The sequence below is a fragment of the Anas platyrhynchos genome, chromosome Z, assembly GCF_047663525.1.
Source record: "Anas platyrhynchos isolate ZD024472 breed Pekin duck chromosome Z, IASCAAS_PekinDuck_T2T, whole genome shotgun sequence".
Lineage (NCBI taxonomy): Eukaryota > Metazoa > Chordata > Aves > Anseriformes > Anatidae > Anas > Anas platyrhynchos.
The window spans coordinates 23,353,566-23,378,642 of record NC_092621.1 but is presented as its reverse complement, the minus strand read 5'-3'; the positions used below and the strand labels follow the sequence as shown (position 1 = coordinate 23,378,642).

The 25,077-nt window shown below is 38.9% G+C and overlaps 1 protein-coding gene across 4 annotated transcripts in view; it reads right to left on the bottom strand.

The window, feature by feature from the left end:
- MAST4 (microtubule associated serine/threonine kinase family member 4) overlaps positions 1 to 25,077 on the bottom strand; it is a 293,964-nt gene that overhangs the window by 215,276 nt on the left and 53,611 nt on the right. For all 4 annotated transcript variants that reach the window (XM_038170079.2, XM_038170081.2, XM_038170080.2 and 1 more), the window contains exons 2-3: positions 21,513 to 21,666; positions 6,000 to 6,121 (exon numbers count right to left, since the gene is read on the bottom strand). In XM_038170079.2, the coding sequence (XP_038026007.1) occupies positions 6,000 to 6,121; positions 21,513 to 21,666 (276 nt within the window). The remainder of the gene's footprint in view (positions 1 to 5,999; positions 6,122 to 21,512; positions 21,667 to 25,077) is intronic.

Genomic DNA, 25,077 nt, shown 5'->3' with positions numbered 1-25,077 from the left:
GTCCTGGTGAGTCTTTTTACTGTCTGGGGAAAGTCTCCTATGATGGAGAAAGATCAATTATATGAAACACCTACAAACAGAAGCATGGTGCTCATGAACAAAATAGGGACATACTTCCAGCTCCTATATACATAGGATCTTAACTGGTTTTGTGCCATTCTAATAGGATACAGAAGAGGATTATACCTCCATTCAGCTCTAATAAACTGTGCAAATTACTTGAAGTAACATCTCCTTTCAGTTCTAGCACATGCTCAAATGCATCCTATTAACTGGCAGCTTAGAGGCTGATGGGAGGAGACCCATTTCAACACAAAGTGGATACGTTTGGAAGTTATGTTGGATATGCCCACAAGACTTATTAAACTAAGTCAGTCTTCTACAAGAGCTTGATTACTTATTCTTTTATTTTTTTTTATTATTTTTTTTTTTTTTTTTTACTAATGATACTGTGCAGCACAAGACATGTTCTCAATTCCAAGAGATGTAAAACTATGGGAAAAGCTTTACCCTGGCCATCACTACCCATCACTACTTCTGCATGTCTGAGAATGGGCAAGAAAAGTATCAGAAAGAATAATGCCCAGATTTTTAAACAGCAAATCTTGGAAAGGAATCAAACATCTAAAACACTATCAAGCAGCTGAATCTACATGTGTTTTACACTTAAGCGTGCAGTTAATATTTTAAATACATAGCAAGATAGACAATTAGAGATATATATGTACTTGTGAAAGTGCACCCAATTATCAAATTCTGACATCAGTTTTTCAGTATTACAGTTTCAAGGCTCTGGATCAGGTCTACTACAGACTTTCTCTTGTACCAATACTGAGCATACAGAAGTGCTTATGAAGATGGATGTTCATTTTCCTCTCTCTACCACTAAATTAGAACTAAGTACTGAATTAGAACTGCAATTAAGAATGTGTTAGAAGGGAAATACAGACAAAGAAATATGAATGCAAATACATATTCATGGGCAAGAAGTAGCTGAAATGAAACACACAAGGGAGAACACTCTAGTCTTACACGCTAGAAGCAATTGAAGTAGAGAAACCTGCTACCATAACTTGGCAGCTTTAGCACTTCATAGGAATAAATACTTTCCATTCTAAAGATTCTCAGTGATTAGACTCATCTGTGAAGCTGTTATTTAAAGACAAAGAAGAACACAGCAATCAGATCTTTACAATGGAGTAGCATTCAGATAACTTCCTAAGTTCAGACTCAGTATTTCTGAAGTTCAGTTAACTACGTTGTGGAAATTTTGGGTAAGATTCAGACTTAAGATTAGCCACCTAAGAGATATCCATCTTATCATCAACATGTTTTTTACAAGTTTCACCCTTGTGGCACTCATTAACTTTCAGAATGTTAAATATCTGCTCACAGAAACAACCAAGAATGTGAGGAAGAAAGAGCTAAAATTTAAAGCAACCAAGGTTTCAGATGCAGGCTCTTGTTGCTCTCTAATAGTTTCATTTTAAAATAAAATTCAGCTACACTCCCAATAATCAATAGGTTAAACTAAATACACAATTAATGATTTGAAGAATTCACTACAATTCTAAAATGAAAGATTTTTTTTTTTTTTAACTTATGCAGTTTGCTCAAGCACAATTGATACTGTCATTCACTTATCTAACCAATTACTGTTTAAAGAATGTATTTTATTTGTTTGCAATCATTTATTACCTAAGCTATAATTTTGTGGTTCTCAGGCAACAAACGTCTGTCTTACATCTGGGGAATAACATACACAAAAGGGTGTTGGCATGCTGTTTGAATACATGCAATTACTGGTAGTTACATTCTAATTAGCATAATTAGTTTTGAAACAGTTCTCATAATAACTGTCAACATTATGTCAATTTAGCTGAAGTTAATGGCACATTTAACAAAGACACACTTACTCGTTTTCAGTAGTATACTATTTAATAGAAAGGAGGAGGCAAGGCCCTTGCTGAAGTAAACCTGCCTTTCATACATACTGAACATTTATTTTGTTTCCTTTCACCAATCCATCTTATTGCTTTAAATAATTGCCACCCTCTAGCTTTCATATGACCATTCTTGGAAATTAACACTGAAAGTGGCAATAAAAAGCAAACATACCAGAGTACAGATGCTTGTAAATTCAGACTTATGTTATTTTGTGCAAGTTTGGTTGATTTGTTGTTGTTTAAACTGAAGAGGTAAGTATTGTGCTAAAAAGCAGCAAATAATTGTACTCATGCCTAGACAAAACAACTTCACTGCTTAGTAGGAAAGAGCATAAGCTATTTGTAAAGGCCCTTTTTACCTTTTTTCAGCTTTCATAAGTTATCAGATACTATTCACAAGTAGTCAGAGATGTTCTCATTATACCAAATAAAAGTTTAATCATTTCACTGACATCTTTCATGTTTCCAAGAGGATGACATAAGATGCCTTTTAGTTTGCTTTACTACAAATACTCATCTTCCACAACTCAAGGGAAGACCAACCTCTGCCCAGCACTTGCCATAAAGCTGAAGTTATATCACCAGTCTTGACTGGATTTAAAAGCTAAATGCATTGCAAAGTATACCATTCATTTGTGGCTCCTGTCTATAGCACATTTTTATTATGTGGATATTTCAAAAGAATGAGATACCATTCAGTAGTCATCAAATATGGGTCTTAAAAAAAACCCTCTGGACTGTGAGATGTCTTCGTTAATTTTTATATATAAAATAGAAATAGAATGAAAGACTTTATGCTCCTTAAAATAGAAAGGTTTTTTGTTTGTTTTAAACAGGAGTTCGATATTATCAGTGGTGGAGATACAGTAAATCTACTGAAGTTTTATCCAGCTACTTTAGGAAAAATCCTCCTCCTTTTATCTACACATTTATCATCATGCATTACAGACGCACCTTATGTTTGGGCTTTTTCTGTTTTTTGTTTTTTTGTTTTGTTTTGTTTTGTTTGCTTGTTTTTATGTATGCAGATATCTAAAGAAAGTTAAAAAACAGTAACTTTTTTCAATACATCACTCAAAATCCCCATCTGCCTATAAAATTGTAATTGCTCACAGTTTCAGGCTCTTTACCATTGCTTAAAGCATTATCAGCTTATTACAATGAAATATTAACAAACCCAGCTTTATTTCAGTTTAAAATAAACTATTTTCAAAAATTCTAAAAGTTAAAACAGTAAGCAGCAATGGTATTTGTAAATACTTGTGGAGTGGTGGGACAGGGTGTTTCTGGGGAGAACTACTCCCAGACTTTGTACACCAAATGAGACAACAACTCTTAAGTTAACTTGCAAATGACCAGTAGAAAAGAAGCACTTTCAGAGGCAAATTCATCCTACCTTGAAATAAACATCTAAAATCAGGCAAAATGGTCATCATCCTATAAAGCAAAGAGAGTAGAGGTAACTCTACCATAGCTTCTCTAAACTCCCACAAGACCCTGCGCAGACAGAGAGAGATGTTCTGAACTGCATTCCAAACATGTGTACTTTTCTCCACTGACTATCAAGGAGAAGTAACGACACTGACCAGGCCAATGCTTGGCCTGTAAGAACATCCAAAAACAGGATTCTTCCACACCTCAGCTTCACCTTTCTATGAAGTTTAGAAACGTTATGAAAGTTAGACATATCTCCACATCCATATGAATGTTCTCTGCAGACTCCCAGTGATATGCTTGACCCACAGCAAGTCCAAAACACTGCCCCTTCACCTGAAATAAGCCTGCCCCATCCACATGTTCAACCCACTTACATAGCTCTATATGAGAACTGTATTTTCAACCTGTAGTCAAATTACCAAGTTTGCAGAGATAAACCCTGGATACCTACTGAACTCCATCCACAGCAACATCTGCAGCCCGTTTTTTTCTTATATCAATATTCCATAACTCACTTAAAAATCTATAGTTTCCTACAGAAACGATTTACATCTGTAATACAATAACCAATCTTGGCAACTTTTCACAAATTGATAGAAAAAGGGAACAGTGTTTTGTACCTTATTTGCAACTCTTCTAAGTGTTAATATTGATATTTGAGCTGCTCATAAGTTATTCTTGCCTATACTGACCCCAACCAGACACTGCTGACACTGGTGTCCACACCAGAGCCTGGTATCAATGACAGCAAGAACGATCAGTCCTACTAAACGAAGAAATTAATGGCCTAATTTCTAAGGTAACATCTCACTTACCTGAAAAAATCAACTCAGACTGAAAAGCTACACAGCAACTCATACAAATCTCTTCTACATCAGGTTAAATTCTTGTAAATACAATTAAAAGCTCCCAACAGTATAAACTAATGATAGGCCACCCAAGCTCAACTCCAAAGCATAAACTGAGACCAAAAAAATAAAGAAAACAAAGCATGTTACACCAGCCTCCTTATGAAGTGAGTCTGATCAGCAATTCCAGATAAGAAACAAACACTTCTCTGGAGAACCTGCATCTCCACCCCACGGACACCTGCCTGGATCTGCCACTCAGACTCACTTCTGCACCAGTAGAACACATGAGAGAAGTTGCAGTCAGGCAGAGATAAAAGATGTAGAGACAGGACAGAAGTCTGTAGCAGATATACTCCATAAAAGTCAACAGGTGATGAGCAAAAGACCCCTGAGGAAGTTTGGCTCACAGAATTTTTCATCAGTCTTTTGTTTTATGACCATTTAAAGTATTTCTTGTCAAAATGCTGCTGAATCTCACTCATAATATAATTATACATTACACCAAAAAAAGCACAACTAGCATGATATCTATGACTTGTGCAAGCAGAACTACAAGATCAAATACTAACACAGCACTTTCTTATTTAGTCAAGTTATTAAATTTTTTTTATTAGCTACTCCAGAAAAAAAAAAAAAGAGGGAAAATGTATTGTACTGATAAAAAACTATATTCTTTCTGTCATATTCTGTCATTCTTTACCATTTCAACTACACATAATCTGAATACTTCCTTCACAGTGAACTATTATATTTCTCCTAATAAAACGCCAACAAAAATACATAGGTTGATAATCGGCTGTTCATAAAATACTGGGGCTTAAAGCAGAAAACTTCAAATGGAGTCAAGTGTTTGTAATAAGTGTGCAGTCCAATAACCAACATCTGCCCCACAGAGCCACAAACAATTAACATCACCATGAAGCAGAAATCACAATTACGTTTGTAAGTGCAGATGTGTTGCTGTTGAAATGAAATACAATTTCAGATGGATTCATGGGGAAACCAGCCATCTATATTCCACTATGACACTAAAAACTGGCATGGTGCTATCTGTTTAGCACTGTCTGATCATTAAAAACACTTTTCTGCCTTTTTGTACATGTATTCATTAACAATTCTTTGAAGAGAAGTACAGATTAGTGTGCGGGGTCCTGCACTGAATTTCATCAATTAAGATTTTAATATACAGAAACACAAAGCAGAATAACAGATACTTCAAAACAAAAGCTGAAAGTTCAGCTGCATGAGGCATCTCTTCCCCTTTCTCTCCCTTTATCATTTTGTCCAAAAGGCTTAATTAAGTTCATGCTTCATATACCCACTTTCTCCTGAGGACAGGAGTCCAGCAGAAAGTGGAAACAAAGAAATTGATGGAAAAGAATGCCCAGGAGAATGGACAGTTACCTTCCATTGTCGTCTTAAAAAGCACGTTTTTTTTTTTTTTTTTTAAAAAAAAAAAAAAAGGAAAGAAACCATTTAAATGCAAATAGCTACATTAATGCAACATTCAGCTAGGAGTTTATGCAAAGCCCAGTAATGCTATTCAGAGTTACTGTTACTATAATATGTTGAGTGTGACTGAATGACATTTAAATAATATTGTATTCTGGAATGCATTAGCAACTGGAAAGATAAAACTTAAAGAACAGGGGTTGATACGGACATAAACTCTGGTTTGATTCCCATCCCTCCAAAAATTCAGAAGTCATGGAGATGTAATAGATTTTTTTTTTGTATACTCCTAGCTTTGAAAAAAATTACTCACCAAACTAGCAGTAAGTGAAGGTGCTGACTGCCCAAGTGCTTGGCAGCGCATGCGAACAAGATTAGAGGTTTCTGCAGGTTGCCACAGCTGCTGTCCATTTGCATTGGGAAGCAGATACCTGCCTGTCAAGTTAAGAAAGAGTATGTTAAAATATTAGATGTTGCAGATGAAGCGATGTAATGGACAGTTTACTACAACACAAAGTTTTTATTTTATTTATTTATTTTTTTAAATTAGGCATCTCACGATTTTAAAACATTTGCTCTTTCACTATACCCCTGACCAGAAGGGATTCCATCAAAGCAGTATTTTTAGAATTCACTTGCCCCCCCTTAATGTCACCCTTCCACATAACATTTTCCTCATGCAAATTCTTCTCTCTCCTCCACCCCCCAATAATCTCACACCTGTACCTTTACCCTACTCTGAAACATGATTAACACAATAGAGCAAATATCCACAACAGAGGGTATGAACCAAAGAAACTGATATTCTGAAGGTTTGCCAGAAGTAAAATAAGAGTAAAAAATATATTAAAAAAATATTGCCCTTGATTTTATTAGTCTTTGAAAGCTGGTTATTTGACACAATTTATATTTTTGTTTTAAAGAGCTATGATAAGCCATGATCCTCTAAGGCTAACATCAAATAAAATTTCAGCTCTCCTGATCAACCCTAGTAAACAGCAAGGTTACATTAAAAATGCTACAGAGATGACTTCCTGATTATTCTCATCCCTTTAAAAGGCTGACATTTTTACAGTGTTTTTCTTTTTGTCCTCATTGCATATTGTCAGAAAATGGGATCATAGTTAAACAGGAATGTCAAGGATACAACAATCACTGCTGCCTCTCCCAGTAAAACACAACAGAAGGAAGCTGGGAGGACTGTTTCAAAAAAGGCAATGCTATTCCATGCAAAAATGACTGATCTGGGAAACACCTTGATAAATGCAGCCAAAATGCTTACGCCTTCAAGGAGAGACTGGGAGAGACTGAGCAAGTTCACAAAAAAGAGAGCTTTGGGAGGACTAACTAGGCATAACCATCTCAGGAAGCCCCTGAGCACCAAACCAGAAACAAGAAAAAAAACTGGAAAATACAGAGTGATGTTTTACTTGGGTGATTGTGATAGGACAAGGAGAAATGGCTTTAAACTACAAGAGGGGAGATTTAGATTAGATGTCAGGAGGAAATTCTTCACTCTTAGGGTGGTGAGGCCCTGGCACAGGCTGCCCAGAGAAGCTGTGGATGCCCCATCCCTGGAGGTGCTCAAGGCCAGGCTGGATGGGGCTTTGGGCAACCTGGTCTGGTGGGAGGTGTCCCTGCCCATGGCAGGGGGGTTGGAACAGGCTGATGATCTTTAAAGTCCCTTCCAACCCAAACCATTCTGTGATTCTATGACAAGCGAGTAATGATACTGTTCTCTTTTTGCTTACTTTCAGCCACCACTATCACACAGGGTAACAGACTATATAGAGTGGTCTGAAATCTGTAAATTCTTAGTTACATCTGAAAAACGTAGAAGTGGGGCAAGTAGGGCAATCACACCACTCAAGCAACTGACTTCTCTTAGAAAAATCAACAAGCTGATGCAGAGAAAATTCAGATTTATTTTTATTTTTTAAAAACAAATCTACGTTCAAAAGCATGATGCAAGATTTTGATTCAGCAGCTGAAATGAAAGTCATCTTCAAAGCCACACATAATAAGCACCTGTTTCTTGAAATGACATTGCTACATTAGCATTGCCCCCATCAGAGAACTATGGGGTACACACATGACCATTGCCACAGGATTTGTGCACTGGTTTGCCCAGAAATCAAAGTCCTTAGCTTCACAACCTTGTTTTTAAACAGCAGATCCACAGGAATCTGTGTGGAAACCGACTTTACTGGGATCTGTAGAGTTCCCAAGCAACAACACCAGACAGTCCCCTTAGCACTTCTCAGCCTTCAAAGCACATTATTGTTCATTGGCACACTGGTGAAGTTGAACCTGTAGACAGTTTTTCACCCAGTTTCTAACAGCTTGCCCAAGACTGGAAGAAAAACGTATGACAAAGCTGCAGAATTTTGCCAAGTCACCCAGGAAAACATTATCCAGAATTCAGGTTTCTTTTTCACATGTCCTTCCACCATCCTCAACTAAGAGGCTTCCATAAAGAAAGCTTAATCCATATATCTTTGAAATTCCATGGATGTTCCAGTGAGAGATGTAAGTTATAGCTGACTGCATATGTCTTCTCAAAAGGAGAATTCCTTCTCATTCAGGGGGCGAAGGATAAAAAAAAGTGAGTAGAAAAAAACAAGTTATACATACTCTGCGTTTAAACTGTTATCTTTAATGCTTTACACAATGAAAGAGGTTTATACATTTTCCTTACTTGTTGTTTTTTGTTTTTGATTCCTCTGTTCCTCTCCCAAAAGTCAATGAGGTTCTCAGGCTAAATCTGGATATTCTCTACTGCTGAATCCCAGACTACAAAAACCTCTCAGATAAAAAACACAAATTAAACTCTGCAAGAATGCTCCAAAATTTGAATCTGAAGAACAAAGAAGAATGTAAAGTAAAAAGTGGTTTAATGACAAAGTTTATTCTAAAATTGGGAAAGGGAAGCACTCTCTGGTTAACCAAGGCACTTTATAGTAGGGGTTGTAAACTTTCTGAGAAATCCGTTGTTAGACACAAGACCTTTCCCAGGCTGCACTCATTTTCTTTTTAGATTAATCTTACTGAGCTTCCCAAACAAAAATAAATAAATAATAAAGGCAATTACTTGGATTTTGTTCACAAATTAACATAGCTTTGTTTCAGTTTGGATCCTGAAGCAAAGGAGTTTAATGAATCAATGAAGTCTGAAAGCAGAAAGGCATACAAGAAATAAGTGCTATTATTAATGCTTGTACTTGTTGTAAATGGGAGGCAGACCAAAAAACCACAGAAAATATTGTGATTCCCATTCATGCTAATCACCCAGAGTGGAGCACTCTGTACCTTGCCATGCGCCGGGCTGTGCTGACATGGAACATATTCATAGTCACATTTATCTTTTGTCCTTTACAAGCATCTGTATTTTATTCAGTTTTTACCTTGATCAAACACCTGAAAAAGTCTGATATTTTAATATAGAATAGGGAGAGCAGGCAAACCTTCTGTTCACAACAACAAAGCATTTACTAAGCCCTTCCTTCAACTGCAAGGTTTTCCTGGCTGGCAAAAAAGCAGAGCAGATTAACTCAGCATCACAGCCAGTGTCCACAACATGAGAACTAATTTTATTATTTTTCTTGCCTGGTTAACCTCTAGAAATATTTAAAATAATGTTGGAGGGCCTGCAGAGTAGCTAAGTAGGCATTCAAGATGATTAGAATCTCCAGTGAAAATGCAAGCATGTGTGATGCTGGAATGATATTTCCTCCATCCTTACGCCCAAACTGGACCCATGAGGGCGCAGAAGATTTCACAACATGCTGAAATTAAGGCAAGTGTAGCAGACTATCCAGGAGTCTAGTTTGTCTTCACATAGTACATCCATAGATGCTTCTAAACACAAATGGCATATATTAAATGTGTCTTTTATAAAAGTAAAATAGCTATGTCTTATACAAGAAAACAGTAAAATAAGTGTCTAATAAAGGAAGAGCATTAAGCTTTCTGCAGAGAAACACATCCAGAAGAATAGCAGTTACTAACAAGAAATCCAGCTACAACAAAATACCCAGAAAATGACAACTGTACTTTAAATACTATGTTTCTTTAAATGAGCGTAATGAGGTATTTTTTTTTTCATTATCAGAAACAAATAGAAGACCAAGATTTCTTATAGAAAAATATTTCTTCCAAACCTCAGTACACTCTGAGGAGTTAGGAAGCCACCACATTAAGCCACTACACAATAAAAGCCTTTGCAATGAATTAACCAGAATCTCTCCCTCCATTCCTCCCCATTAAAAAAATTCAGTCACTTCATTTTCAGACTATCCAGTCCTGCTCCTTGTTCCCATACTACTCCTATATGTTCTATTACAGTTCCGTTAATAATTGTATGCCTTTTCCATTTTTACATTTTTGCTATGCTCTTTAATAACCCCTTGAATTTACACAGTGACACCCTCTCACCAGTAAGTGATTTAAGTATCAGTATTACACACAAAACTTGAGCTGAAATGCATTATTGATTTTCACGCTGCATTCATTTCTGCCTTCAAGTGCAAAGCTCATAGCAGCTTTCCTTTCTGAGTGAATTGACTCATGGGGGACCTCAACTACATCTCATCCCTGCCATTGTAATTCAGCATTTCAGCATACATATAGCAGAGAAAGTGCACGAGTCCAGGCTAATCTCCACCTAACGGCAGACCATTGCCACAGAGGTTGTAATTTTATCATTACTTTTATTAGTTATTGATACAGATGAGTCATCTGCTAATGGAGGTTCACATACTGTTGTGCCATTCAGTCCGAAAATGGCGTATGACTTCCTATCATGTCCTTTAAAGTGGCTTTTCTGGCAGCTCTGATATCCTTTCTGTGCCTGAAGACACTGAGATAGCCTGAAGTCACACCACTTTGTTCCAGTGTCATCTCTTCCCACATCTGAATACAATCCTCATTAGTCCAGCACATTTATCAAAATGTTTTTCAATGAAAGGTGATTTAAGTTGATTACGTAATGGCAATAATTTAGCATTATTTAATGGTATTACGTAATAGTTGATGGACACAGAATACATCACTGCAGATCAAAGCATCACCTTCCCCTCGAACTTGCCTATCACATGTCTTGCTTCTTATACAATGGATGTTTGCAGAATGCCCAAAGGAAATCTTTATTATTCCTTGCTTCTGTTGTGTCTGGTGTGTGCGCTTCTTGTATTTTTTTTTGTACTGTTTAAGGCCAATAGAGACTGAAAAAACACATTTCCACAAAGATCTGTCACAGAAGGTGAGTTTTGCTTTATTCTAATTATGAAAATCTTTCCTACTGCTAAGGTATCATTCTCCTTCATTCTCTCCTCCTCTGAAATCCACATCCCAATAGAATGACTGAGAATGACTAAAAGATTAAGACTTCTACTTTCATTTTAATTTAATAAGATTAAACCTATAAACCTTGTATTTTCACGTTTAATTCATTTTAAAGTTTGAAGTTACTTGTTTCAAGTCTTCAGCAGTCTGATATTTTAACAATTACCTATGACTGAGAAAAACTTCTGGCATCCACATAAGTTTTTGCCTTTACAATAATTCTTATGGCAGCGTAGGTTGAATCGTTGGAAATTGTTGGGCAATCAAAACAAACACAGAAAAAGCATCTTGACAGATTTAATCTGAAATAATTTGTTAAAAGTATTAAAAGCAGTTTTCCTTTCTACAGTTTTAAATGAAGAACAAGTAAACACTTTTAAACACTTCAAACATCTGGATTTGGGCTGACAGCAAATATGGACACTATTAGCCCAATGCAGAAGAGCAGAAGCTGTGCACCTGATTATAAGGTATTACAGACAAATTAGGCCAACATCACTGTGTTTCTAAAAAATAGCCTCTAGCCATCCTGCAAGCTTCAGGGCAAAGGCCAAGAAATACTTATTTCACTTGTTTTGATAAATCAATTGCAGATATTTATGACATGCAGATTATTTAAAAGCAATTCAGAAAGCTAGGTTCTTCTCACTGCTTTGAGGTCAAAAACAGAGGATCCCATCTCAAAAAGTGACCTGTTTGGTACAGATAGATTCATCAAACATTGTTTCAGGTGGTTTTTCACCACTCCTCAGTGAAAACTTGTAAGTGCGAGCTATCTGAGAAAGAGCAACAGAATCAAGGCACAGTGGAAGGTGAAACTGGATCCTACGGCAGACAGCTGTGGGTGATAGAAGTGCACTGCAAGTGAAGAGTTGGGTACTTCTCCCTCTTCCTACTCCTTTCCCTTTTCTCCCCACCAAAAAAAAAAAAGGTGGTGGGGGGAGTTCCTGCCAGTGGTTCAAAGACCAAAGCCAGCCCCCCATCCACCTCAATGCCTGGCAGCCCACAGTACCTCACAGAGGAGCCTCGGCCACAAAGCCTGCACACGATTTCAGAAACTGCCCTGGGAGAAGGGCAAAAGCCTCCTACCTTTGCAGCTTACCATCAGCTTAGGGCACTCTGCTTTATTACTGGAAATTTAACTGTTTCAGGCTGCCCAGCTGTAGGAAATGAGGCAAAAGCTGTAAATTTTAGGGTCTACTCTCACAGCAGTGCATGGGGAATTAAAGCATGTAATTCCTACTAGTGGTAAGTGGTAAATGAAAAGCTAAAGAACAGTGGATGGAAACAAAAGAAATGTTACTGTACAAGAACCCTTGCAAGAAATCCTACTAAAAAATAATTACAAATTTTACACTTTTTGATACATTGCAGAATCCCCTTAAAATGTTTTGACTTGGTTTCAGTTTCTAAGATTAGCTGAAGAAGTGGTATCTGGTCATGAATTAAATAAATTTGGCCCACAAAGGCAGCACTAAGACACACATTGCAACTTTGGAAAAGGACACATCAAGTTTCGACTGGAAACCACTAGGATGCAGGTTTAGATCTGTATCCAATCTATCAAAAACAATCAAGACAGTTTATGAGTGTTACCAATAAAGAAATATACAAATCACATACAATGGTCCTTCCTTTCAGAAACACTCCATTATTTCAAGCTAGAAAGACACTTCTCTCATCCTGTTTCAATAGCTGAAAAACACTCAAATGACAATACATGAACTTGTCTAAAAAGAACCTTACTCAAAATTCTTCTGCTAACACATACTCAGTGTAATTAAATTTTTATTTCAACCATTTATTTACAAACATTATTGAAGCACTGTGAGAGCAATAAAGCATTTTAAAGGTTGGAGGTTTTTGGTTTGTTTTTAAGTTTTCCATGCCAAAAATATCTACCTTAATAGAAATGTTAGTCAGCCAGTGCCACTGATATCAGACTAAGAAACTATACAGCCTGAAGTTATCATTTACAACTCTATTTTCCTTCCTCCCAACCATGCAGAAACACAACTCAGCAAAACAAACAGCTGAAGATATCTAATCAGTGAGCTCAGAGACAGCCACATATTGCTGCTTCCTTTTCTTTATCCTACCAACAAATAGAACCCTTTTCCCATAGTACCAGCATACACCTTCCAAACTTACAGGTTGCTGGTCCATTCCACAACAAAGCCCTGACACAGAACTCCCTGCTTCCCCCTCACTCTTTTCTCTAATTCACTCGTATTCTAGAAAAAAAAAAATAAGGTCCAGTTCTGAAATTCTGATAACAGGGGGGAAAAAAAAGAATTGGAAAATCAATGTTTAAAGTTCACACTGAACACGTAATGCTACTGGAAGTGCATTAAACTGGATCACATCGAAGTGACAATGAGGCAGTTTTACTGTACCTTCTGATATAAAGTCAATTCTGCAAAAACAGGAATCCTGCAAAGCAAAAACTCAGAGATAGCTCTTATCTGCAACTCTGAACACCAGCAGGCCCACAACCAAGCTGTATGTGGAATACATCTACATTCACCAGAGCTCAGTACAATGACTACATGAACAACTACTTAAGCCATCTGTCAATTTTCTTTTCTTGGCTCCCAACTCTTCTCCATTTCAATATTTGCTTTTGCTACCTGCTTCATAGATATTATAAATATTATAAGATCTGAACAAAATTATTCCATTGTACTATGAAGAAAATGGCCAGAAACTGCAAATGATGTAAATCTACCCTCTTACAACTTAAAATTGTTACCCCTTGTCCTACCACTACAAGCATACAGTGGCACATGGCACCCCTTGACATTATAAATAATCCCTGCCATCACCCCTTGTTCTGTTTCAGGTGTACCTTGCTATGCCACAAAATTCAAGAGCCGATCTGTAACTATGTACTTACAGTAATTTTTCTAACAGGGAAAGAAGTTTATTAATAAAAAGCCCCTTACTGTTCTCAATAGGAAATAATGATAAACTTTGCAATTCAAGCATTTGACCACCATTCCAAAGATTACACATAAAAGCTGCCTTTTACTCTTGTCGTGTGTTTCTCAGTTGTACATTCAATTCACATTAAAGCATCTGTCTTGGAGCAAGCAAGGACAATTTCCATCCACTAGCAGTGAGTCCATTGGCTCCGCAGCATCAAGCCCTCTCTTGAGAGAGCGAGTAGGTGAAATGGGAAGACTTAAGCCTCTAGGAGTATGAGTAATGCAATTTTGGTGTGCAATTATAATTTATTTATAAACACTGCAGAGACAGTGTTGCACTAATGAGCTCAGATACCAGCAACAACAAGACTGTAGCATTACAGTGCTCAGGTTTAGGTAATCAGGACCAAACCCAAGCATTTAACTAAGTCCAGACAAGTTCTTTCATACATACTTCTATACTTACACTGCTAAGTGTACTTGAGCCAGCTAATTCAACAGCTATTGCAGTATTTCTCAGGGCTACAACTTAAACCTCAGAAATTTACAACACATTCTTTTTCTTCATGTTTTATTTTTCCACTCTACAAGTGACTATTTAAACAAATTTCAAGCTGCTTTTATGAAGTGTCCCAAAAATGGCTAAATTCTACTTCTTCACCCTTCAAAACAAGGAACTCCCAAGCTCATCCGCTAATTAGGCACTCTACTGCTACAGTTTGCTTTGATCTCAACAACAATCAACTTCTGATGTTCTGATGATACAAGCCCGATTAAGCTGCAATCAAGGAGTTAAAGGCAAAATAACGAGACAGGAATGCAATATCTGCTGCTCTCATCTCAGACTACTACATGATGTGGAATCCACATGTCAAAGAATATGGAAATTATCCCCTAACGTACAGGGAAGCAGTATCAACTACACACGCTGACTGAAGCCTTAAGTGACAAAAGTAACTGACAATGACAAATATAACCTAATGGCATCTCAAGCACTGCTGCACCAAGAATCATTTGAAAATATATATTTCATAGCAGAATACATTTGTTTCATCAGTAGAAGACAGTTTTATAATGTCTGCTTAAAAAAGCAATTTTCTCAGGTGTGTAATTATGGAATGTGTTGCTTACATCTCTTCCTACTAATTCTGGAAGACGCTTAACGTATGGTAACACACTTTATGGAGACATTAGAGGAAGGCACTCAGAAGACTCTGGGACGTGCTCTGTGCAGGCAGCGACACTGGATGAGATGGTTTGTGCCTCCCCACTCCCCACAGTGGAGTGTAGTTCACCTGGATGTGGAGCCTCCCTCCTTTTGCCCCCCTCACCAGGCAGCAGCACCCTTAGCTGAGAAAACTCCCCAAACCAACCAGGTCCAGCCCCACCATGCATCATGACAACAAAAACTATTATGAAACGTACTCCTGGTCTGATGTGTGAGGGGAAGAAAGCCCAGGAAGCAAATTTTTGTGCAGAAAGGGATGCCTGACAGAGTGCCAGCACAGGACGGCATCCTTCCCCGCATCCTGCTGCGGTGAGGTTCTGGAACTGGAGATGTGTCAACAAGGTCCCTGGAGCAGTATCCCCAGAGACAGCTATTAAGTCACTGGGCTTCTCACACAGGGGCACTCAGGTCATTAATTAGGCCCCTAACTGGAAGTCAGTAAACAATTTTGAGATTGTACAGAGGAAATAAGGAACACTTCCTCTTATCTACTTCTATCGACCATCAGCGATAAGACCAATCTTTTCACAATGCTTGTCACTAAAGCAATTACATCCTAGTTACAATAAACCATTGTAGGGAATGGGAAGGTAGCACTGCCAAAGAGGTTTCAGAGCACACTCTGGTGATTTTACACTCCACTCTCCCCAGCCACCAAGTTGTATCAAGCTTTTGACATTAAGGTTTAATGAGCTAATCTGCATATCAGCAATATTAATGAAAAATGCCACACAATACAAGATTAGCAAGAACTCCAAATTTCTGCCACTGCCAACTGCTCCCCTACACGCAGGGGGACAGCCTACAAGTCCTGCCAGCACATGCCAACCCTTAGATAACTGAACAGCTTGTTCTTCATGGCCCATAACGCCGTTGATCTTTCTGCTAATTACGCTAAGTAGAGTGATGAATCTCTAATGTGAAAACCAGACTGAGAATCTCTGAATTTACTTCAAGTCAACCACAGATTATTTATATGGGAATTGCAATCACTGCTGGCAATATTTAGATGACTAATGACTTAGAGGTGGGAAGCTGATCACAGGAGGAACAATAAACAATAAAAATACATACATCCCAAGATTTATTTATTTATTTCTGGCTTTAGCTCTCCAGCAGGCGAGAAAGTTAACCAGAGTTAACTTTAATAAAGTTATGTAGGATCTTTGGATTAAAAATGCTGTAAAACAAACTGTATGCATTATCTCACTAGTGTTTGTCTAAGATCAATTTAAGGTTAGCAAGATAATGGCTCTACCACAATTAGAGACAATTAGCTCAGCAGGAAGTCTGTTTCTAGGCAGTTATCAATGAGATAACAGAAGGCAAGATAAGAAGTTCAAACTATAGGTAACAAAGTTTAAAGGGTTTTGCTTTTGTGCGTGTGCCTTTTTTTTTTTTTTAAATACATCTAACTGTGCAGCATAGGACAGCTGAACTAGCCACGGCATCCTGCAAAACGCAAACTCTCAGCAGCATATATTCATACAGTTCAGAAGAGAGGCAAACAGCCATCTCCAAGTGCTATGTCAGAGCAGCTGAGTAGACCAAACAGAGCACACCACACACTGTGGTGTGAGCTACGGAGCAGCAATGGGATATGAAAGCAAGGACAGTTTAATGTTTGTCCGAGTGGTTTCCCAGGATAAACCCCTTCACAGTAAAAGCCCATACAATTTCTCTGCCTTTCACATTACTTTCTGCTATGAATTCTGTTTAAGCATTTCTGAACAAAGCAAAATAATTCTGCAGACAATTTCAAACAAAAACCCTCTGTCTGTAGACAGCCCTCTGAAGTTTGCAGAGATCAAGAAAACCAGCCACCACAGAAAAGCAGCTTTTTAATTAAACATCTTTTCTCCTGATCAGAAACAAAATCCTAAGCCTCAGCCTGCACCTTGTTTGGAATCCATTAAAAGGCAATATAAAGGGAGAGGGGGGAGAGGCATTTACACCCAGGCACACAGGCAGGAGCTGACTGTCTGGAGAACAGACCTGCCCTCATCTGACCCGGCTTTGCCCTCAGCCTGGCCAGTTGCAGCCGCACTGGTCAGAAGTACAGACCTCTTCCCTCTGTGCCTGAGGGACTGCCATCAGATGAGTAGCTCCAGCTCAGCTTTGCAACAGGGCTTATCCAGCAGTTGCATGAACTGCGCAAGGGTTGTTTGATGCCATCTGTGGTGTAAGCAGAACTTCCCAGCTCCAGTGTACCTCCAGGTAGAAAATAGAGCCGGCACGGTTACAGGAACACGGGCATGAAGGGAAGGTGGAAAGGGAACACTTCAGAGGCAGAAGCAACAGAGGGGGGAAGAAGGCAAATGTTGACTGTACAAGAAGCACCCAGTGACTCCACTCAGGTGTCCTGCAAGGGACCAGGAATCCAGAAAAACCACGGGCAGTTCTACCATCCAAACTCTTTAACCCTTTGGAAACACACCCTTTTAAATTAGAAGAGAAACTGGTCATAAATTGCTTCCAAGTTAACCAGTACAAAATGCTTCTACCACAAAGTTTTAACTCATGTAGTTTTAATGCTCCTGTTTAGCAACCTAACCCAACTATGACATATTTTTCACCTTTTCTTTCTATTAAGCAATAATGCTAGCACTTTGCTATAAGAGCTATTAAAGTAGATTTGCTAGACTAATATCAGGCCACATCCAGTAAAGTTTTTTCATTCAAAATTCATCTCTCTACAAAAGTCTTCCTCCTCTCCTTCCTTGGGGATGAAGATTAAGTAAGGCAATACTGTCACAACAATTAGACTGGAGAGACTTTTCCAAAATGTAATAGCCTGGTATCTCCAGGAAGCAGCATTCATTTCTTTTATTGGCCAAACTTCATTTAATGTCAGTGGTTCCCTAGCAATTTTCAACAGGAAGCAACAGTAGTTTTAGACTCAAAAAACATGGATTTAATTTTCTTTAACTCTGAAAACATGTGGCTGCTAGATTGCTTAACACAGTGCAACTGGGCTGCACTGAATGTAAGTTCAGTCTCTATCCTAACTCTCATCCAAATTTACAACCTTTTTCTCCTGTGTTGATTTCCATTGGAAAAAACCTTCTATATAATTCTAGTTTTTCTTGTAATCCTATACAAATAGTTTGTTATTTACTAGAGCTTATTCATAGCAATAGGTTCTCAGTAACTGAAATCCTTTAGGTTTTGTAAATCCACTCAATATATTGCAACAATGCAGGCTTTTTTTTTTCTTCTTAGATGTCATGCATGGTATTACTCCCTCCTGTAAAGCCTAGCATACTCACTTAACTGGAACCTATTCCCAAGGATGAAAAAAAACTTATTTACCTCTATTAGTAGTCAGCCCTGCAAGATTTGAAATATCCTGTCTTATATAAACAAATCAAATTTTTATTTTCATTTTTTATCACTAATACTACTTACGCTCTATGGCTCAATAGTTTTGTATTTTTATCACAGAAGGGAAAGCTAAAGTAACACACAGACCAATTCACAGCTTTCCTAACATTCACAGTGAGCAACAAGCACCAGTTAAGGCATATTCTGCAAACTTTTGAGCTTGTAATCTTCCCTCTTGCTTTACGTATTCCCACTTAATGTATTCCTCAAAGTTTAGCAAAGGTAATATTTTTGAGTGATACAGAGACTGTACTTCAAACTATTTGAAAAACACCATTCTGAACCATCTTCTAGGGCAATAGCCTTTGTTAGACTTTTTCTTTCTTTATGGACCACATGCATCTTTCTCTAAATGCAAAGCCTCTAAGAAACTAAGGAGGGGATATACAATGACCCAAAACCAAGGACAAGTCAATGAAGTTACTCACTTTAGTGTGAGGACTCTTGGATCTCTTCCAAATCAGGCTATTCTATGATTCTGTGATATCATGATATTTGTGGTTTCAAACCTTAACAGTAACCCACTCTTAAGCATTAAGGAAGCTACAAAAACATCCAAAAACTTAAGCATGTCAGAAGATGTAAGTAAATACAAATCCAAAGTAATACTGTTACTTTTTGTTCTGCAAGTTTTGCTGGGCATTTGAAAACATTTTAGGACATGTATCTCTGTATCTGTAGCAGTTTCTTTAAATTTTTTTTTTTTTTGAACAAAGATCATGAAAGAATACTAATGACCTTCTGCCATCAGAATAACTGATTAATTCAATCAGTGTTGTCAAAGCTGGTAAGATATTTTAACTATTGTATGATTGTAAGAACTTAAGGTATTCAGGTTCATTGAAAGTGCGTTAGTAATAAAGCAGTTTAACACCACTGCACACTATATTCTCAAATCCTGACATGAAACCCTGCACAACATATTGCAAGCAGACAAAAATTATATCCACTTCCTTTTATAAAGGCCTCAAGCAATAATTCAAGCGCAGAGATAAAGACCAGGGACTATAGCAGCAGAGCATGTTTGCTTCATTTGCTTTTGATTAGGCTGCCTTCTCCTCCTCGCTAGCTGAAGGGTTTGACTGCAGGAAAGTTCCATTTCTGAAGACCACCAACCTACTTTAAAGTCAAACCAAAAGAAAAAAGAAAAACCAAACACAAAACAACTTCTGCAGAAATAACCGTGTGATAGAAATTTTTATTGTCAGTAAAGGACTAGCTTGGCCCTCTGTGGTGGTTTTACCTTGCTGGGCAGCTGAGGGAAAGTGGGAGAAAATACAATGAAAGGGCCCAAGGGTTGAGATAAGGACAGGGAGATAGATCACTCAATGATTATCACAGGCAAAACAGACTCAGCATAGGAAGATTAATAAAATGTATTGCCTACTACTAACAGGCTAGAGCAGTGAGAAACAAACAAACAAAAAAATAAAGACACTTTCCACCCATCCACCCTCTTCCACCTCTTCCCCCCAGTTAGCGCAGGGGAACGGGTAAGGGGGGCTCCAGCCCAGGGCCTGCTCCTGCGGGGGCTCTCCATGGGCTGCAGCCTCCTCCAGGCCACATCCACCTGCTCCACTGGGGGCTCCTCCACCCATGGGGGGGCTGCAGCGTGGAGATCTGCTCCATGGGGGACCCATGGGCTGCAGGGGGACAGCCTGCTCCACCAGGGGCCTCTCCCTGCACAGCCCGCAGGGGAACTGCTGCTGCCTGCCTGCAGCACCTCCTGCCCTCCTGCTGCACTCACCTGGGGGCTGCAGGGCTGCTGCTCACTCTTCTCTCCCAGCTGCTGTAGCACAGCAGGTTTTTCCCTTTCTTCAAAATACTACAATAAGGAGTATTATCCTAACTAGAACGTCTTCCAGCATAAGAACAAGTAGAGGGGTAGAAAAGAAATCAGAAAAGGAAATACCGTAATTGCATTTCTCGGATGCTCACTGAGGAAGAGTCAGCTCTATGTTCCATTTTGTAACTCCAAAACCACTTCTGATCATCATACACAATTTAGAGATGGGACAGTCATATTGCAAGTAAATGACAATTCAGCTTTCTATGCTTTGAATTTCACCTGATTTTGGTATCAACCAACGTAACTTGGACAAAACAAGATAGATTCTGAGTCCAATATTTACCAATTCTGGGAAGCTCTTTAACTCTTTCAAATCTATTGTCCCAATCACAATGCATTTCAGAAATACATTTGAGTGGCAAATTCTAGTGAATTTTAAAATGCTGTATCCTCAAATCCACAAAGCAAGACCCAGATAACTTGTCCCTATATTTTCACACATTCAGTGACAAGCACTCTTCAGCAAATGCTGCAGCCACGCAGCTCTCAGGACCCAGTCACAGCTTTGGCATCTGGAATCTTTCACTACAGCTTACAGGGACACCGGGGCAGGGAGGGTATGAGCCTTCCTCGTGAGTCCTGGCTGCATGCTACCATGGCATGGCTTCACAGAAGGGAAGACATGGTCCATAGCCAGGGCTAACTGACAGTGCTCCTCCACTCCTGGGAGTGCTCAACCAGATAAATGAGACCATATTGCTTTTCCTTTAACGAAATAAAGTCTAAAAGGACCATCTGTGTACTAGAGCTCCTTGAGGAAACAAGATGGATGGGAGATCCCATGGATGAATGCATGTAAGTACATTTCAAACAACCCTTAAACTGCCAGTCTGCCATGACCCCTGAAAATTTTGAGAACTAGGTGATTTCCAGTATATGCTCAGCCACCTACCAGCACCCCACAAAGAGAGCCTCCAGTATGATCTCACCCCACTGGCTACTGGTAAGCACAGATGGAAGAGACTTTATGTACGTCCAGGTGGGACACACACCTTCCACCAAGAGCCTGGCCCCAAGGCCAACCCCAGGGTCAAGGTGCCATCAGCTCTAGAGCTGCTAAACCTCCAGGTGACTATGTTCACACCCCAAACTCACCAGTCAGAGCTCCTCCAAGGCTTCCTCTTCTGAGCTGTCTCCCATCTTCACTCATTTGCCTCTTAAATTTAAAAGGTTTTCCAGGACCAGAAATCACCTCAGGATTGCTGGATTTTCGAAAAGGCATAGGTGGGGGGGATAATATGTGATCAAGCTGAAAAGAAGCACAGGAAAAAGACACTGTTTACATGTTTACCTTACCCTACCAAAATCAAGCAACAACAACAACAAAAAAATGAAGTTTCCTTTGAATAAAGGTTATAGTATTCAGAAAAAAATGTATAAAAAGATCTTAAAGTAACTGAAATGCAAACAAACTGAAAATTATCTAAGTGTCTGATTTGTAGCTGGCTATACACAAAAGCCATCCTCCTCTCACAGGGCTTACAGCACATCCTACCACACTCCCACACAAGGAACATTTTTCTTCCGTTGTCCCATCTCGAGGTACAAAGGGATCAGGCTTAGGATCAGACTTAAGCTTACGTGACCTTCCATAAAGCAGTCTTTTTGCAGCTGTGAACCATCTGACCTTGCAACCTCTGCTATTGCCGGTATTATTCCTCAGCAATCTCTTCACAGCTTTACCTGAGCAGGCACTAGATGGCACTGTACAATCAAAATGCAAACCACTGCCCAGTCTAAGAAAAACACTGAAAAATAGATTTATCAATGCCAGTGGGAAAAAAAATGTTTAAATTATTCTGTTTATAAAGCTGGCATTCATTCACACTGACTTCAAAATCAGTGTAAAAACAAATCCTCATCCTTCAAATTCTGTTCCTCTCATCATTCCTACACAACATTTCAGCCTTCTAGTTTTGGCAGTACATTTGATGTCCCAATATTTTGCTAAATTTGCAAAAACAGAAAGAAGAAAACAAGTGAGCATATACCTGATGGCTTCATCCTCTCTATCCACAGAAAAGGAGTCAAGGTCAACTCCAGTCACCTATGAAGATGCACAGTGAAGCCCCTTTTTGCCTAAAGTTAATTGTATAGCAAAGAACTACATTTGCTGCAAGGCATTTTAAATTGCCTATGTTCAGAGTATATTTTGTATTTATTATTTCAGGTTATGTAGTGGTTTTTATTCTTTGTTGCTAAATCAAATCCAAAGCTCAATGGAAGTGTTTGTGGATACACACTTCCAAAACATCAGCAACAGTGTTTTCTGAATCTGCTTCCTCAGCACATTAAGATTCATTCATGTCCAGGCCAAGACATTGAAGTGACTGATTAACTCAAAGCACACTCCTAGAGCTATTTCCTAAATCAGGCGGGGCTTGGGGGTCACACAGAATATTTAAGTAACCTTTGCTATCATTTGTCATTCAGAAATGCAAGTATTTCCAATACACCTCTATTTCCAAGTGCTAAGGCACCTCACAAGGTGAATTTACAAATCAGTTACATTAAAAAGGAAAATGGCTGACAACATCTGGCAAAAACGTTAAACATTTGCCTACCAGCTTCTAAGAAACATTGTTTTTAGACTTCCAAGGAGACTACTGAGTAAATACTCAAAGGGTCTTCAGTTCCTTAAGCTGCTCACCAGCAGACAGACAGCAGCTACTGCTCAACACTGGACTCTGCATCTGACAACAACATGATCCCATCAGGGTTTTAGGTGTTATTGGCAAATATTAATGTACTTTCTTAAAATACGCTCACTCTTCATGGCAAACAGTCATTTTAATTTTTTTTTCCTTGCATAAGGTTAAGACTTTACACACAGAAAAAAAGGCACTCAGCTCCCTGTACACTGCACAGCACTTAAGAGAGTTAGAGCTCTCCTCCCACAATGAAGCCTCTACTTGTCAAACTCTGTGTTGTGGAGTACACAAAGTTCATTATATTCCTAGTCAAGCTGCGCTCCTTTTTCACAGCTTTTATTGAAACACACATGGTTTCGGACGAAAGTTTAGCATTAGACTATGGTACAGAGCAGTACAGTACTGTCCAGGCTCCCAGCTCGTATTTAAGATGCTTTTATACTGCCCAAACTGGCAGCCTCAGAAAAGCATTATTTTTGAAGGGTAAGAGACAGTTTAAGTATCTACCAGCCACTGTTTCAACAGCAGCACCCAGCTATGATTCTCTTGCAAAAGCACCTCTGTACTGCCAAGTGGTTCTACCACAACTAAAATTTCTGTTCGACGCGATTTAGGAAACAACATCAGGCACACAAACTTCTCCGCTCTTGCATGGAAAGGGAGAAGACTTCACCACACAGCTCACACAGAAGCTACCAGCCACAAGGAAGTCATCATGACCCCACGCAACGTGACCATGCCAGAGGTCCTGTGAGTGGAGGCTCTCAGGAACCAGGGGAGGGAAGAAAAAGGGAAAGCAGGGAGGCATCCTTATTACAAATGCCTTTCAACCTGCTGCCCTCAACTTGAAAGCTGCCATGCAATTCTCAGACGTGAGAAACAGGGGAATGAAATGCATTTTCCAAAGTTTTGCATTTCTTAAACACAACAGGATAAAACTCAGATTCTGTTGAAGGAGAAGGGGATTCTATTACATGGAGATAAATAAAAATAAATATTCTTGCCTATGACAAAGACAGGACCACAATATTACAGCAATATTAGGTCTCCCTGATAAACCTTCCTTGGGAATAGGATTTCATCTTAATATAGGAGCAGTCAAACTCAGTATGGTAGGCTACACTTGCACAGATCAGTCAGCTGTGCTTCAGCTGGCTGTAGACAAACCTGAAGCAGCTACACCAAAAACACTATATGCTTTAGCACTACAAAGAAAGAACAGGAGATTTAACATTTTCATATTGATGGCAAACTCCCACTTTAAAAAAAAAAAAAAGCAACTACATGTAGATAAACAAGACATTTCTGGACTCTATCCAAAAGCTCACTTTTTGCTTCCAAAGGAACAAAATAATATCCGTAACACATACAGTGTGTATTTGAAAGGATTTTGTACCTTGCAACTGCTCTTGTAGTAGGCTGAGGAGTAGACAAAGACAGGCTTTAACAGCCTTGATATAACAAGTCTGGTGCTGGGGAAGCATAAGGGAAATGGACTGCAGAGAGCATCCAGGCTTGCAAGCTCACCCTGAATAAGATCTCTCAAAGACCAAACAGGCAGCTACATGAACCAACTTGACCCAGACAGGCTTTCTGGAGTGAATTCAGACTCCACGCAAAAGCCTATGCAGTAGATGAAAAGGCTTTCTGTCCTCAATAAAACAGCCTTCCCCTCCTGCCAGGTACAGCATTCAAGTCCAAGCAAGTGAAACCAACAGAGAATGTTTCAGTAAGTTCTGCTTCCTTGAAGCACACAGCTGATTCTGATGAACTGTAACATGGCACACATTCAGATCACATAAAATAGTTGATTCAGATACAGTGACACTACAATTGTCCAGTGATAATATTATGGCAAGCTTAGATTATTGCAAGACCTATCCAAACTTGTTAATACTTATTTGAAAGCCCTCCTGGACAGCTGAAACATTCACATTGTGCATCTTATTGGGTCCAGATCCTACCCTGATGTGTAGGGACATGGTCATCACGGGACCTTTCTCAATTAT